This window comes from Lepisosteus platostomus, chromosome 14 (assembly GCF_059453375.1).
Source record: "Lepisosteus platostomus isolate fLepPlt1 chromosome 14, fLepPlt1.hap1, whole genome shotgun sequence".
NCBI lineage: Eukaryota > Metazoa > Chordata > Actinopteri > Semionotiformes > Lepisosteidae > Lepisosteus > Lepisosteus platostomus.
Window position 1 is genome coordinate 34487883 of NC_142624.1, and position 14489 is coordinate 34502371.

The 14489-nt window shown below is 55.3% G+C and overlaps 1 protein-coding gene across 2 annotated transcripts in view; it reads left to right on the forward strand.

The window, feature by feature from the left end:
* The first annotated feature begins 1306 nt into the window (after positions 1 to 1306).
* kcnh3 (potassium voltage-gated channel, subfamily H (eag-related), member 3) overlaps positions 1307 to 14489 on the forward strand; it is a 74591-nt gene continuing 61408 nt past the window's right edge. For both annotated transcript variants that reach the window (XR_015926334.1, XM_088605842.1), the window contains exon 1: positions 1307 to 2606. Coding sequence is in view for 1 of the 2 variants with exons in the window: in XM_088605842.1 (XP_088461968.1) it covers positions 2531 to 2606 (76 nt within the window). In the remaining variant the exon portion in view is untranslated. The remainder of the gene's footprint in view (positions 2607 to 14489) is intronic.

Below are 14489 nucleotides of genomic sequence, written 5' to 3' on the forward strand. Positions count from 1 at the left end.
TTGTGAGTTGTTATGCGAGCGTCACCAGGCGAATGGGCGTGCAGCTCACACAAAAATGCCATTTATGTTGCATTATTAATACGCCTTTTCATTTGCGCCACGACCCTTCGTGCGATTGGAGATACAAGTTCCCACTGCCACGACCGGGATGCGCCCATTATCGACACGGCTGTGATTGGCTTTTCGACACGCGGCTATCTGCATAATCGGAAGGAAAGAGCGAGAGCCGCTTGCCCTGTGCCCTGTGCTAGCAGCGCAGTGACTGTGTGTATCCGGAGATAACCTGCAGCCCGGTTATCAGCCCTCGCCTGGCTCGCAGGTGCGCAGCTCTCAGCGCGCGGCAGGTGCGCGAGCTCTCCCGCAGCGCGAGGGCACCGGCTCGAGGCAGCAGCAGCAGCAGCAGCAGCAGCTAGGAAATAAAAAAACAAAACAAACATCAGTAAAAAGAAAAACACAGACGCATACGCGTAGAGACCACGTGCATGCGTATGGCAAACGGTGCTCTTCGAACGCATTTTCCGGGTTTTAAATTCAATACAGGCTACATCATATATAATATAATATATCATATTGGCTGACGGAGACGCTTTGCTGTACAAAGGCGCTGTCTCTGCGGTCATTAAAAACCCCGGGGTGTTTCTCGAAAAGAGTAGGGGTGTTACCCCGGGATCCTGTCCACATTCCCCCCCTGGCCTTTACCAGTCATGGCCTCCTAATAATCCCCATCTCTGGACTGACTTCATCACTCTGCTCTCCTCCCCACTTAGAGCTGGCGTGTGGGGAGCGTACTGGTGCACTCTGGCTGCTGTCGCATCATCCAGGTGGGGTCACACTGGTGGGGGTGGAGGGGATCCCCATTACCTGTGAAGAGCTTTGAGTGTAGTGTCCAGAAAAGCACTATATAAGTATAAGGGATTATTATTATTATTATTATTATTATTATTATTATTATTATTATTATTATTATTATTTTATTAGTGGTAGTAGTAGTAGTAAAAATAATCAGTTCATGTATGGTGGTTACGATGTGGCTAAGGGGAAGTGTGATCTTATCACGTTGGCCATTTCGAGAACTCTTTCTCGCCAGGTCTCCACCGCCTTCCTGCAGGCTGGGCTGCTGTCAGCGGTGGATCTGCAGGGCCGGAGGACGCGTGAGGCTTGATTGAACGCGTTTCAATCTTCCGCTGGTTAGCTCCCGGAGAGAGCTCTTCCCTGTCGTCTTTAATCGAACGCGCTTGGTTTGGATTCGGTGGTGTAGGAGTTATCGTGTTAGCTGCAGAGGCTGACACGTACAGATGCTGGGGACGGATTTGATTATGGCATCGTTTCGTGCCAGATTGAGTTTACACTCCCTGGAAACACGATAATAAAGCCACACATGGCAAGCGCGGCGGTGCTACCCGGACAATTATCCTCCAGGGTGTCGAGTTTCCCTGCCTGCTGTAAGGACGTAACCAGTTTAAACCGCAGCAAATTTCAAATGAAATTACCGAGGCACATAAAGTCAGCAGTAGGTAGGCTCGCATTACCTCGTAAGCCCGGAGGACGTTTCATGCAGTAATATGTTTGAGTTGTTTAAAAAAAAAACACGCCGTTAAGTGCACAGAATGCAGTCTCTTCCGAAGAGGCTGTAGAATAGGCGCGCGTCGAGTTGTGATTTATGAACACTGTAACCAAAATGGCTTTTAACGTGGAGCGTTAATTGTAGAAGCTGGAAGCGCGCGCGTGCGTTCAACGTAGAGCCCGGGCGAGACTTAATTCGCATCTTTTTAAATTCACTTCGGGTACCACCCGGTCCGCGGTCCCAGCCTCTTTCATAACGCAGCAGGACGCGCACTTTCGGGAAAAGTACTCCGCCTGCAGTGGGAGGAGGCGCGAGCGTGCGAGCGACCGTACCTGGGGTCGCGCTCCGAGGACCCGCCCTCGAGCGAAGCCCCCCGAGAGACCACGTGACGCGACATCTGCTGGAGGTAGCAACTCGGAGAAACCAGGCAACACGAGTCGCCGAGGAAGAGCAGCGAGTCGGCGAGGGAGGGGCGAGTGGAGGGAGAGCTCCGAGAGAGCAGAGCGCGAGGCGAGAGCACCGCACAGCCTCGCGCGGAGCAGCAGCGCAGCCGCTCAGACCGCAGCAGCCGGCGCGCGACCCTGGGCAGCGCCCGTGACCCGCGGTGCACCTGCTTACACGTGCGCCTGTCTCCGCCGATTCCCGGGTCTGGCCCCGGCGAACTTGCGAGCAACTTCGCTTCTCGCTGACTCGGCCGGCTGACTCGGCCGGCTGTCCGTCCGCCCGCCCCCGCCTCCAGCCGGGGCTCGGTTCGGGGTCCCGGTCGGGCATGCCCGTTTCCCCTTGAAGGATACGGTCCCCCCTCCGGCCCGGAAAGTGGAGCAACGCGTGTCTCGGATCGGCGCGCTCCTCCAGGGGCTGGGGTGCGCGCCCGGTACATCCCGCTTCCTGCCCGGCTTCGGGTCCGAGCCCGAGTCCAGTGCCCCGGGGCGGCGAGGCCGGAGAGCCCAGTCCACCCGGACCAGGATGCCGGTCATGAAGGGACTCTTGGCCCCGCAGAACACCTTCCTGGACACGATTGCCACGCGCTTTGATGGCACTCGTAAGTACCCCTTTAACAGGGCATTTATTTTACCCCCCCATCCCATTTCCACCCCACCCCCCTGTGCCGCTCTCCTTGCTCTGCTGTCTCTCCCCGGTAACAATGCAAGACTGCACGAGCTGCTCCCCGCTGTGTGTGTGTGTGTGTGTTTTAGTGCAATAACACGCAGGGCTGTGGCGGGGCTGCTTCCACACGGTGCAGCAGGAGCAGCCCGGTGTCTGTCGTCCTGTCGTGAATCTCTGACAGGCGGGAGCAGTTGCAGGGTTTGGACAGCTCCTGTACCTCACTGCGCGCCGGGCACAGGTAAAACCACAACAGCAGGAGCTCAGGGGAATGAGAAGCCTGATCAACAAACGCGCACCAGTGTTTTGTGTACTATTTTTGTATAGATTTGTGTAAGAAATAACCACGTTTTAAAGCTTGACTCTAACCCCCCCCCACACACACACACACGCCGACTATACATGAGGTATTGTGGTACAGAAGTGTTTCAGAATAAGCGACAGGCTGGGTTTCCTCGGCTGACCTGACTGATCCAGACTGAGCTCTGCCGCGGCCGGGCAGGACTGAGTTGTGACACGTGATGAAACGGGGCTCTGCGCTCTCGAGCGGGGCTCGGCTGGTTGAGAGGGGTTGCACAAGAGACGAGTAAAGACGTGTGTGTGTGTGTGTGTGTGTGTGTGTGTGTGTTTCTTTATTCCCTGCTGGCCTGCGGGTGACACGGAGAACAATAGGGCCGCTCGCGGTCACGCGGGACTGACCCCGCTCCTTGCGCGCGCCAGCTGGCTGTGTTCGGAGCGCCCGTGCATGACGGAGTGTCGCCTCGCAGACGTTTCAGCAACTGCACACACACACACACAAAGGAGCGATCAAACAGACGCACTTCGCTGTACAACAAGGGAGGTGTCCGCAGACGACCTAAGTGCACATGCAAACCAAGCGTCAGCAGAAATGCGACATGCCCTTTAAAAACAGTGAAGACTACGGAGTGCGGATGGACAGGGGAGACGCTGCAGTACAGATTGGGGTTAATGCGCTGGCGTTGTGGTGTAGGCTGTGGGGGAGGGGATCTGGCGGTGGGGTCCCTCTGTAGTATCTCTGGAGTTTTCAGCTGAATGTTGCTGAGCACCAGTTTCCGAGTCAGACGAACGTCTACGAGATAAAGCCCTTGTTTGTGTTGTATCCGGATTGCGGCACTGTCGCACGGAGCTCCGAGCGGAGATTCCGAGCCAGGTGAAGCCTGAAGACCGGCTTGACGACGGGCCCGGGACTGAGAATCGCGCTGCCCCGTGTTTATGTCTGGAGCCGGCGCCCGCGTGCTGCTGGGCTGGCACCGCCTCTTCAAAAAGAAAAGTTACATTCTGTCCCCTTGCTCAAGGTGCGTTTAACCATGGCGACACGCTCGCGTCAGAGAAGTTGCAAACCGCCCAGTCTGCTCGGTAGCTAGTAGTTAATTGATCTGATCATCTCATTCTGCCGTTTCCGGAAAGTTAGTCAGCTTGGCGGCTTCAATAACGTGTCCGGGTAGCTTGTTCCACCCCTCCGCCACTGTTTGGGTACAGACCTCGGCCTCGTGTATTCGGTTTTGAAAGCACTCCCACGCAGTATCCACACGGACACCCCTTGGGGTCGTATTTCACTGGTCGCCCAGAAACCAGCGCAAACCCCGCTCTTCGAGGTGAGGTTCGACGTCACGAACTTAACGGCAAGATTCCGAGAACATAAATGATAAAGATCCGAGCTGAACCCTCACACCTAAAATGCCCTTTGGCCGCGAGCCAGCTTTGGTCTGAGCAGTAAGACAACAATGATAATAATAAAAATATTAAAAACCTTTTTTTTATAGCGCCTTTAAAGGTGGCTTCTCAAAGCGCTTTACAGAATGACAACAACAATAAATAAAAAGAACACACAAGACAAAAATACAATAACAACACACAGAGGAGACCGGGGAGCGTGGTACTCAGTATAGTAGGAGCAGATGAGCAGATGGACATACAGGACCAGATACAGAAACTGGCCCGACTGCAATATCCACGGAATACGCGTTTCTAGCAAATTTTGAGAATGTTTCCCAAAAGATGCCAATATCCTGGGAGAGCAGATAGCACATAGCGGCGGCGGAGAGGGACAGACCTGCAGACAGGATAGTGCCGTCTTTCATTCCGGAGTTGGGCGCTAAAGCGAATCACTAGCACGCGCACGGGTGCTTCGGGCGCTAAAAGCGAAGATGACAACTTATTTGTACTTCCTATGAAGTTACAGTTCATGTGCGACGCGATGCCCAAGAGCGGTAACACCCGTCCAGCTCGGTCGCACGCGTGTGCACAGAAACTGCATGTTCACTGTTTCGGCCGGCGGGGAAGGTGAAAAGGGTTCGGGTTCGGAGTTGTGCGTTTCTGGAAGCGGCTCCGGAGAGTCGCGTGGGGGTGGGGGGGGGTTCGCCGGTCGTGGCTCGCGGTGATTGATGTTCTCGGCTCGCGACTCCAGCGGCAGTCAGCCCCCCGGGTCAGGCAGAGGGGGGTAGCGCGTCCCCCCTCCCGCACAGTAACACGGCACTGAGCCTCGCAGACGGGGGGGGGGGGGGCTGATTCCGGGAGGCGCCGGGCCGCCTGCGACACAGGAAGACGACCATTGTAGTTTCGCTCCGTCTTGACTTCGTCTTCACCAAGGGACTGACATAGAAAATGAAAGCTGACCTGCAGTAGGGGCCACAGCGCATTCCCTTTAATTCCTAGGTGCGGGGCATGTACCTGATGATTACTGATTCACCTCCCGGGCTCTGTGGTTCTGAGGAGGCTTGTGATTCGGTGGGCTTGTGATGTGGGGCGGCAGGTCGGGCTCCATGAACACACAGGGGAGTGTAAGGAGAGTGTAAGGAGAGTGTAAGTTCTTTCACTTTTTCACCGCTGAAACAAAGCCACGGGCGTGCGGTATAAAACGGGGACTTCGAGATCAGGAGCTCCTGGGGACCTTATCGTGTCGCGACATGGTTCTCAGTCTCGCGGAGCGGCTGTGTCGCGACACGGGCCGTCGTGTCGCTGAGCTGGCGGCCCACGAGCGAGGGAGACGTGTCCCGCTTCTCGTCGGCTTCGTGCCCCAAGTGGATTCTTTCTCGGCGGTGCTGCGAGCACTGCACGAGCCTGTTCTGCCAGGAGCACGGGGCCGCACAAGCGTGCACGAGCTCGTCGCCTTGCACTCCACGTTCACACTCCACTCTCTATGTTCACTTTTCACACTCTATGTTATCCGCAGCCCACAGCCCTGACGCATGTTGTCTTGGCACACCGTTCCGCCTAAAAATAATATGAATAAAAAATTCAGATTCTGTGGGCTCAACTACCTCAGTCGCGTACTGATTTTTAGTCATATTAAAATTCATTCCGGGCGATCTGTAACATTCACAGCGCACTTTACGAATCCTAGAATTCAGATTGCACGCTGACTTAATTATAGGCCTGAGGCAATTTAAGTGCAGTCTTTATAATTAACACGCGTGGATGTTTTAAAATTCTTCCCGGCCTGTCGGGCTGTCAGAGCGCGCGGCACCTTAGGCCGGGGGGGACAGCGCGAGCGCCGAACGCGTCAGTTAGGGGCACGAGGGCACGAGCCACGCGCCTCGGCTTCGCCAGGTATTAAAAAAAAAAACTGGAAATGGAAGAGACAGCTTCTAAAATAAGCAAACCGTTGAATAAAATCTATTTTCTAGCACTGTCCCCGGAGTTGTTGGTATTGATTATTTACCAGAGACAACAAAGATAAAAGCTAGCTTTACTTGCTTGGCTCTCTTTCTGGAAGCACTGTTCCGGACTTGGCGGAAGTTAGCACGCTTGTGTGGTTTTGACTTGGGGGGAGACCTGCCGTAGCGATTGTTTTACGGACTAGCAGGTAAACCCCGTGTGTTTCCGGGCTCAGAGTGTCAGACCTCCCAGAGGATGGCACCAGACTCCTGATGAGCTGTCCCTGGCTGTCCTCAGGCCCGACATGTGGACGGGCTCTCCACACGCCTGGGACCCACAGTGACTTCACTGGCAGCGGCTTGGCGCCGGGCTCCGCGTCACTGAGCGCCCGGGCAGAGCGACGCCGGTAGCCCGCTGCTCGTCTGCTCCCCGACACGGGCGACGACACCCGTGACAGGCTGCGCGGCGGGCGACGACACCCGTGACAGGCGCGCCTGCGCTGAATAAAGACGCGAGGGCGCGGGAGAGGTCACCCGGCACTTAGTCCCACTCACGGGCCGCCCCCCACTGTCTTAAATCCCACCGACTCCCCTCTCCTCCGGGTCCCCTGCTCGGCGCTCATCCCCACAGCTCCGCTGATGACACAGGGGCTCGAACCCGGCTCGGCTCCGGGTTCTGGTGCTGGGCAGCTGCCTTCTCCGCTTCTCCCCCACGGTCTGGACGGTTCCCTCCCGCAGTTCCGCGAAGCCAACCCAGTGGGGTTTAATCTCCAGATCCTTTCGCCCTGTCTGTGTGTCGAGCGGTAACTCCCGCCTTCTCTCCAAATATCCCGAAAGCCATTTCTCCCCTGAATATCCTGAAGCCGAGAGAAGTGGGGGAGAACAGAACAAAACAACGACGTGCAACATAAGATCAACGAACTCCTTTTGAGCCCACAGGGCGACCCGTTTGCCCACTGTGCGCTGCAACGGAAGAGATGATCCTCAACAGCAGTTGGTGGGATTTGCTTTTGGTATAGGGAAGGACGCGGATGAGACACAACAACGTACACCGAACACATTTCAACAGGACAGAAGACGAACACCGTCACATACATATGGAGACGCGCGGAGCGGCCGGGGCCGGGCGGGGTTCGCTCACGCGCTCCGGGCGCGGGCCGCAGAGCCGCTCCACACCGGCGAGTGTGCAGGACGGGCGCGTGTCGCTGACTTCACAGGACGCCGCTGGGAGGACTCCTAGTCGTCGGTAACGGACACCTGAGGGTTTCCTGCTTGGTCAGGACAGGCAACTGTCATCCATGTAATAGCGTGATTAGGAGCTGCACGACGTGGCTATGGGGTTAATTAGCAACGCTTTACCAAACGTCAGACACAGAATATTAATGGCTCACTGTTAAAACGCAATTGCAAGACTAGAAAGTCCTTGTAGTACCTGAGGTGTGTGGCTTTTATTCCGTGCCTGATTTATAACCTGCAATGCTAAACACCGAGAGTGCAGCTCCCTCGAGACGTGCTACGAAGCGTCACGCTTTTGAAAGGGGCTATTGATTCGTATTGATTGGTCCACAACCTCACCCCGTGCTCCAGAACCGCGACTGTATTCCTCGAGCCGGCATTAAAAGTTGCCGGAACAGCAGGTGCTTCCTGGATACGCTGTCAACGGGAGTAACTGTGTTTTTAGTATTTTGAAAGAGCCGAAGGGTCTCTCTGCGGCCACGTACCGGAGGGACAGACATGACCTCCCGCCTGGACGGCCCGACCAGTCTGTGGCGGACAGCAGAAGGACACCAGACAGAGACCGAGCGATCTGAGCGCCACGGCCTCGACTGCGGTCGCAGGAACTGCGAGCTGGGAAATATGAGCAGCGGCGGGGAAGAGAGTTAAACACGTAGAGCACAGGAGGCCGAGGGGAAACCGGCGTGCCTGCAGTGTATCCCTGAAAGCGGTTTGATGCGGAAGGAGACTCGGGTCCGGCGAGCGCGGGCGCCAATGAAGTCAATAGAGACCGGTCAAAATCACGGCGGATCTCATCTTAAAAAGTGTTTTTTTTTTTTAGAAAATCGGTGTCTCGAAGCTTTTCATCCCCCTACAGATTGACCGTGCTCTGTTTTCAATGCGAAAACAAACCTTCTAAACCCTCCTTCTGGACGATTCAATATAATGCGTCTGGTAAGGATAGCGGCAGAGGTGCCATCAGCTTCTTCACTGGGGACACCCGTTAGACTGGCAGCTCCGCGACTCCAGAGCCGTCCACGGAATTGACTGTGAAAACACGAGATTCAGACGCGGAGGAGCGGTCTTTTTAATTGAAATCTTAATACACAAAAAAGAAAAATGAACAAGCACGGGTCTCCCCGTGACTATACAGAGACGACATTAAATGAGCAAAGCTGAACAACAAATCGGCCAAAACCCTATCAAGAACATGAAGATTACGTTGGGGGGGAGGTCACATCAGATAATAAGCTAGATATTTTTAAAGAATCTGAAAACAACTTTAATGAATTGGTCAATTCTTGGAGGCACACCAGCACTTTCCCACAGTTATGTCTTTAACATTTTCGTTTGTGCTGCTTGGGCTCCAGGGCGGATGCAGGCCCAGGCCTTAAGCACTGGACTTCCTGTTTCCTCCTGCGCCTTCCCAGCAGCCTCAGCGCCAGGGCCTGGATCACAGCAAAGCATCGACTGTCCCCTCGTGCCAGATCCCGCCTTCTGGACCTCCGGAGCTTTATGTTCTGCTGGACAGTCCGTCCCTCGGTTTTATCTCAGTGGTAAGGGATCAGGTACAGGTTTATTCCACGCTGAAAGGAGACTCAACGTTTCGGCTCTGGAGCCGTCGCCCCGTGTGTGCGTGTGCGTGCTCTCTACAACAGTGGCCTTGTCGGGCGGGTCACTCCAGCACCAGCTATGGCTATGTCAGTAATCATGTCAAGCAGATGGATGCGCTGACTGGAAGGAGGGATGGATTCCTGGATGGCTCACACCCGCACCAGCTTTTCTAAGGATGATGAACAGCAGTCAGAGGTGAACGGAATCGATTCGGTTACAGAAGCTCGGTACAGCGCGTCTCGCCCAGAGCGCAGGCCCCCTTTCACGCCCAGCGTACCCAGCTCCCCAAGCCCGCTAGTTAAATTATTCATCGATCTCCTGTATTAATTTGCTGTTCTTGATCGGTCCTGCCCCCAGGCACTGCCAAGGCCATTGAACGGATGCAGCGCTCAGTAACACCGAAGCAGACCTGCAGTAAGCGGTAATACACAGGTTCAATACTTTATTGCCATAACAGTTAGTTGCCTGGCATTCGGTTTGGCGAGCTCATACAAATTAAAAGGCCATACAAAGCAACTGCATCTCACCCTCGCCCGTCCCCACAACCTGCGCGGTCCTAACACTCAGATACAGCCGAGCCGCGCAAAAAAAAAACTTTCAAAACAAGCCGCGTACACGTGTCTGCCAATCACATACCCGAATTCCTCCGTCTCTCAGGTCTTTGAGCGGGACGGCTCCCCCCGGGGGACCGGGCCGCGGGTGTGTGTTTGTGAAATGGCAGGAAAACCAGGCTCGGACGACCTGGCCTCACGAGCAGGAGGGGGGCCCCACTGCACAGCCCAGCAGCGGGAGGAGAGGGAAACTGCTGCCCCAGCGGGGGGAAACGGGGGGGCTGGAGGAAGAACGGGCAGCAAGCGGCCGGAGTGGGGAGGTCACACCCCTCTTGTTTGGGACCGTAAGGGACCAGGCAGTCCGGACCTCTCGCGGCGCCTCGTCCTGCCCCTGGTCACCTGGGAGGGGCCGTGGTGTGGCAGAGCGCCACCTGCTGGAACTGCGGTACCGCTGGTTTGCAGGGACCTGGCCCTCCCTGGGGGGGGGGGGGGGGTCTCTCGGCCCAGTCCCGACCCGGCCCAGCCGTCCCTGGCAATCAGGCTGTGAGCTGGTAACGGCGCTTCTCACAGGAGCAGGAAGGAGCTGGCCGACAGGGAGGCGGGCATGGGGCCCATCTTGTGCGCGACGCGGCTCGGGGCCGAGAGATCTGAGGATCTGGGGATCCCTTTCCTGCCAGGGTGGGCAGGGGGGGAATCTGAATCTACCGGATCCCTGCGGACGGGCGCGAGGCCCAGCCCTTCCTGAGCCCACTCTGCGCTGGGCCGAGTGGGCAGTGCGGTACTGGGGAGAGGGCGCGATGGAGAGAGAGAACAGGAGACCCCAGCCCCTGGGCTGCACACCCACGCCAGTGTCTCAGGAGCCCCCCCGCGCCCCGGACTGGGTTACTGGGGAGGGGCAGCGGCTCCGGACCGGCCCTGCCCTGACAGGATTCTGCCCTCACTGCCCCTCTTCCGAACAGGAGCGGCGAATCGTCCCGGGCGTCTCCTGTGCTCTTGTGCTCCCCTGGGTCGCGTCAGGGAACATTGTGTCCGGGCCCGGCCCGGTCTCGGCGAGCCAGACTCCCCCCCTGCGCCGGGTGCCGGAGGGTGCTCTCGGATACAGCGCCGGCTGTGACCTTTTCCTTCATCTTCCGCATTCGGAATCCGCGGCCTCGCGGCGCCTCGCCTGCCTCCCGGAGAGGACAGAGATGGAAGAGCTCCGCTGGGCGAAGGTGAGAGTCGGGAGTGAGCCGGAGAAAGTCGAGCTCTTTTTGCCGGAGGCAGACAGGCTGTTGGGAAACAATTCAAACCCAACATTAAATATTTATGGCAGTAAATCAAGGGAAGGCTTTCAGAGGCTGGAGCGTCCTTAACAAGCCCGCGTCTCGGCTGCTTCTGTTTGCATCCATAAATCACAATGTGGACTCGTCCTCCCTGGGCTGCCTTTCAGGATGGAGGGGGTGAGGGAGTGACCGGCCCGCTCTGGACTCGCCTACAGAGGGAAGCTCCAGTGCTGTTCTGGGGGACAGGAGCGCTTGATCTGCTTGGCAAAGTACGGACACGCTGCTGCTGAAGGTCCCATTGCTATTCCACCCTTCAATACCCCCCTGAAAAAACATTGAAGTATCCTTACTTCCATCCACTTCCCTGTTTTCCATCTTTTCCAGTGGTTCATCCATACAGTAGGCCAGAGTGTCTAATTCAATGCATATTGAGCAGAAGTCTTCTTCGCTGGCACTTATCAGCCCCATACTGGCATAATGTCGCAGGTGTGGCCTGTACACAGCTGGGGTACCCGTTACTCCAAGTGTTGTCCTACACCCTGAGCCTCACAGCACACCTCAACTGTAAATAAGCCAGCTTCCCTGCCGTTGGAAGTCCTGGGAATGACCGACACCCTAACAGTCTCTGAGGTCCCTTCTTTACACAAAGGGTGGTAGGAGCGTGGAACAGACTGCCCATCCATGTTACTGGAGCCAATTCCCTGGCTTCCTTCAAGAAACAGCTGGATGAGATTCTCAGGTTGATGAGTTTCTCGCTACCAAGCAAGGCTAGATTGGCTGAAAAGCCTCGTCCTGCTTGTCACGTGTCATGTGTTCATGATCCCTGAGAATCCCGCTATGGAAAGGGCCCGCAACGTCGAACCTCCTGAGGAGGGAGGGAGAATCCAGCCTGGTTCTGCCCCTCCCTTCTGCTTCCCACCAGAGCACCAGGGATTCAAGTCCCTAAACCAGCCGGAAGGAAAAAGATATTCCCATTGGCCGAGTCACAGTTCAGAAATTGTATGATAGTCTCTTGCTAAGGAAAGACAAGGAGATTCTTGCTTTTCTAATTCTGCCCTCCTTACTGTCCCCCCCAACCCCGTCTACATTGTATGGGCGACAGGGCCTTCTCCTGCTATGCCCCCAAGCTCTGGAATTTCTCTCCCCAAGGATATCGGAGAGTCACCTTCTCTAAACTCCTTCAAATCCAGACTCCAAACCCTCTTCTTCAGAAGAGCCTTTACTGAACTGGTTCCATTCTTCACCCCTCTGCTTTTCTTTGTACCACCATCCACGGTCTCCTCTGTGTATTGTAATTGTGTTTAATCTTGTGTGTTCTTCTTATTTATTGTCGTTGTCATCCTGTAAAGCACTTTGAGAAGCCACCTTTAAAGGCACTATATAAAATAAAGTTTATTATTATTATTATTATGATTATTATTATTATTATTATTATTATTATTATAGATTGTATGAGATACAGTTTAGGGCAGGGACAAACATAGACATAAATTCTCCATTACATCCTTCCAGAGCAAATTGCAGATCAGTTTGTGAAACCGCAGATTCCCAGTTCTCCGTTTCCTTTCTTGAAAAATGACAGTCCACACTGCGGGGGCTGCGTTCCCAGTACCAGAGGGGTTTAATGGGGACTGAATTGACAAAGACAGAGAGAACTGGGAGAGGAGAGGCTCAAGACAGATGAGCAAGACGGGGCAGTGGTGGAGAGGCTCAACAAGGGGGGACGTGTAAAAACCGGGGGGCCGGGGAGTGTGTTGGGGGGGGGGGGGGAGGAGAAGGGACAGATGAGTGAAAAGCACGCCCTCTTGTGCAGATGCAGGTGAGACAGCCATGTTTCTGCCCCTGTCTCTCTCGCCCTTGCTCTCTGTGCTGTGGAACCATGAGTCGGATACGATGTGGTTTGTGGACCGCCCCAGCTGAGGGCGAGGGCGAGTCCACAGTGTCTTGGCGAGCCCCAGTCTGCCCCCGGGTGCCCAGATGTGTGACGGCATGTCCTCCAGGTGTGCTGGTCCTGAGCCCTGCTCCCCAGGTACCAAGCAGCCAGCCAAGTAGGTCTTAAGGGCGTCTTACAGTCAGGAAGACTCAGGGCCACTGAAATAGCTTGATTTTCTCACTAGTAATAATAATAATTAATAATTCCTTACACTTATATAGCGCTTTTCTGGACACTCCACTCAAAGCTCTTTACAGGTAATGGGGATCCCCTCCACCACCACCAGTGTGCAGCCCCACCTGGATGATGCGACGGCAGCCATAGTGCGCCAGAACGCTCACCACACACCAGCTATCAGTGGGGAGGAGAGCAGAGTAATGTAGCCAATTCATAGAGGGGGATAATTAGGAGCCCATGATTGGTAAGGGCCAATGGGAAATTTGGCCAGGACGCCGGGGTTACACCCCTACGCTTTTCGAGAAGAACCCTGGGATTTTTAATGACCACAGAGAGTCAGGACCTCGGTTTTACGTCTCATCCAAAGGATGGCGCCTGTTTACAGTATAGTGTCCCTGTCACTACACTGGGGCATTAGGACCACATGGACCGCAGTGTGAGCGCCCCCTGCTGGCCCCACTAACACTGCTTCCAGCAGGGACCTTAGTTTTTCCCAGGAGGTCTCCCATCCAGGTACTGACCAGGCTCACACCTGCTGAGCTGCAGTGGGGCTGCCAGTTGTGAGTTGCAGGGTGATATGGCCACTAGTGGCTCAGAAGGCATTAAAAGAGCGATGGACATGAAAGAAATCCAGAGACGCCAAGGCAGCTGATCTTGTAACCAGAGGTGTGGAGCCTCTGTGATTATTATTATTCTATAAATATATATTATATTATTATTATTATTATTATTTAGTGCACCGGGGCTGATTATTTCAGTGAGACGGGGGCTCTGGATGGTCCCACCCCCAGATATCTTCCTCGAACTCTCGCGCTCTCTGTCCCGCTGCCCAGATGTCTGTCGGAATACGGGAATGTCTCGTCTCCTACCGAAGGGTCCCTGTCTCCCTTGTCCCGAGCTCCCGGTGAAGTCCGCTCCTCCTCTTTCGGCTCGGAGCGCAGCGGAGGGACCTTCCCGTGGCTCGGCGTGTGCCTGTTTTGCCGCATCCCCGCCTCGTCTCCTGCTCCACACCCCCCTCCCCTCCGAAATAAACACGCTCCCCGGCCCCAGAGCACTTACTGTACAGAGACCCGCAGCTCCACAAAGTCGCCCCCCTCTTCACAGTTTCCTCTGTTGTTGGATAGACATGAAAATCCAAACAAAAGCTCCCCCTGAAACCCGCTGGCAAGGGTACGCGGACCCCTTTCTCTGCAGAAACGAGCGCCACCTCGTTACCAGCTGTGTGCCTGAGCCTTGACGTGGTACTGTATGTGGAATAGTTCCGGAGAAGAAGTACCTGGGTTGCTGTAAATCATTTCTTTCCCCTGAAGGCCTGCTGCTCTGTGTTTCAAGAAGACCTTCTTCTTCTTTTTCTCCGTCTGGGATGATAACTAGCAGAGTGACACCTTGGGGCACTCGCCCCAGGACAGCTGTGCACTTCTAGTGGGGGTTTCAGCCAGATGGGGCAGTAAG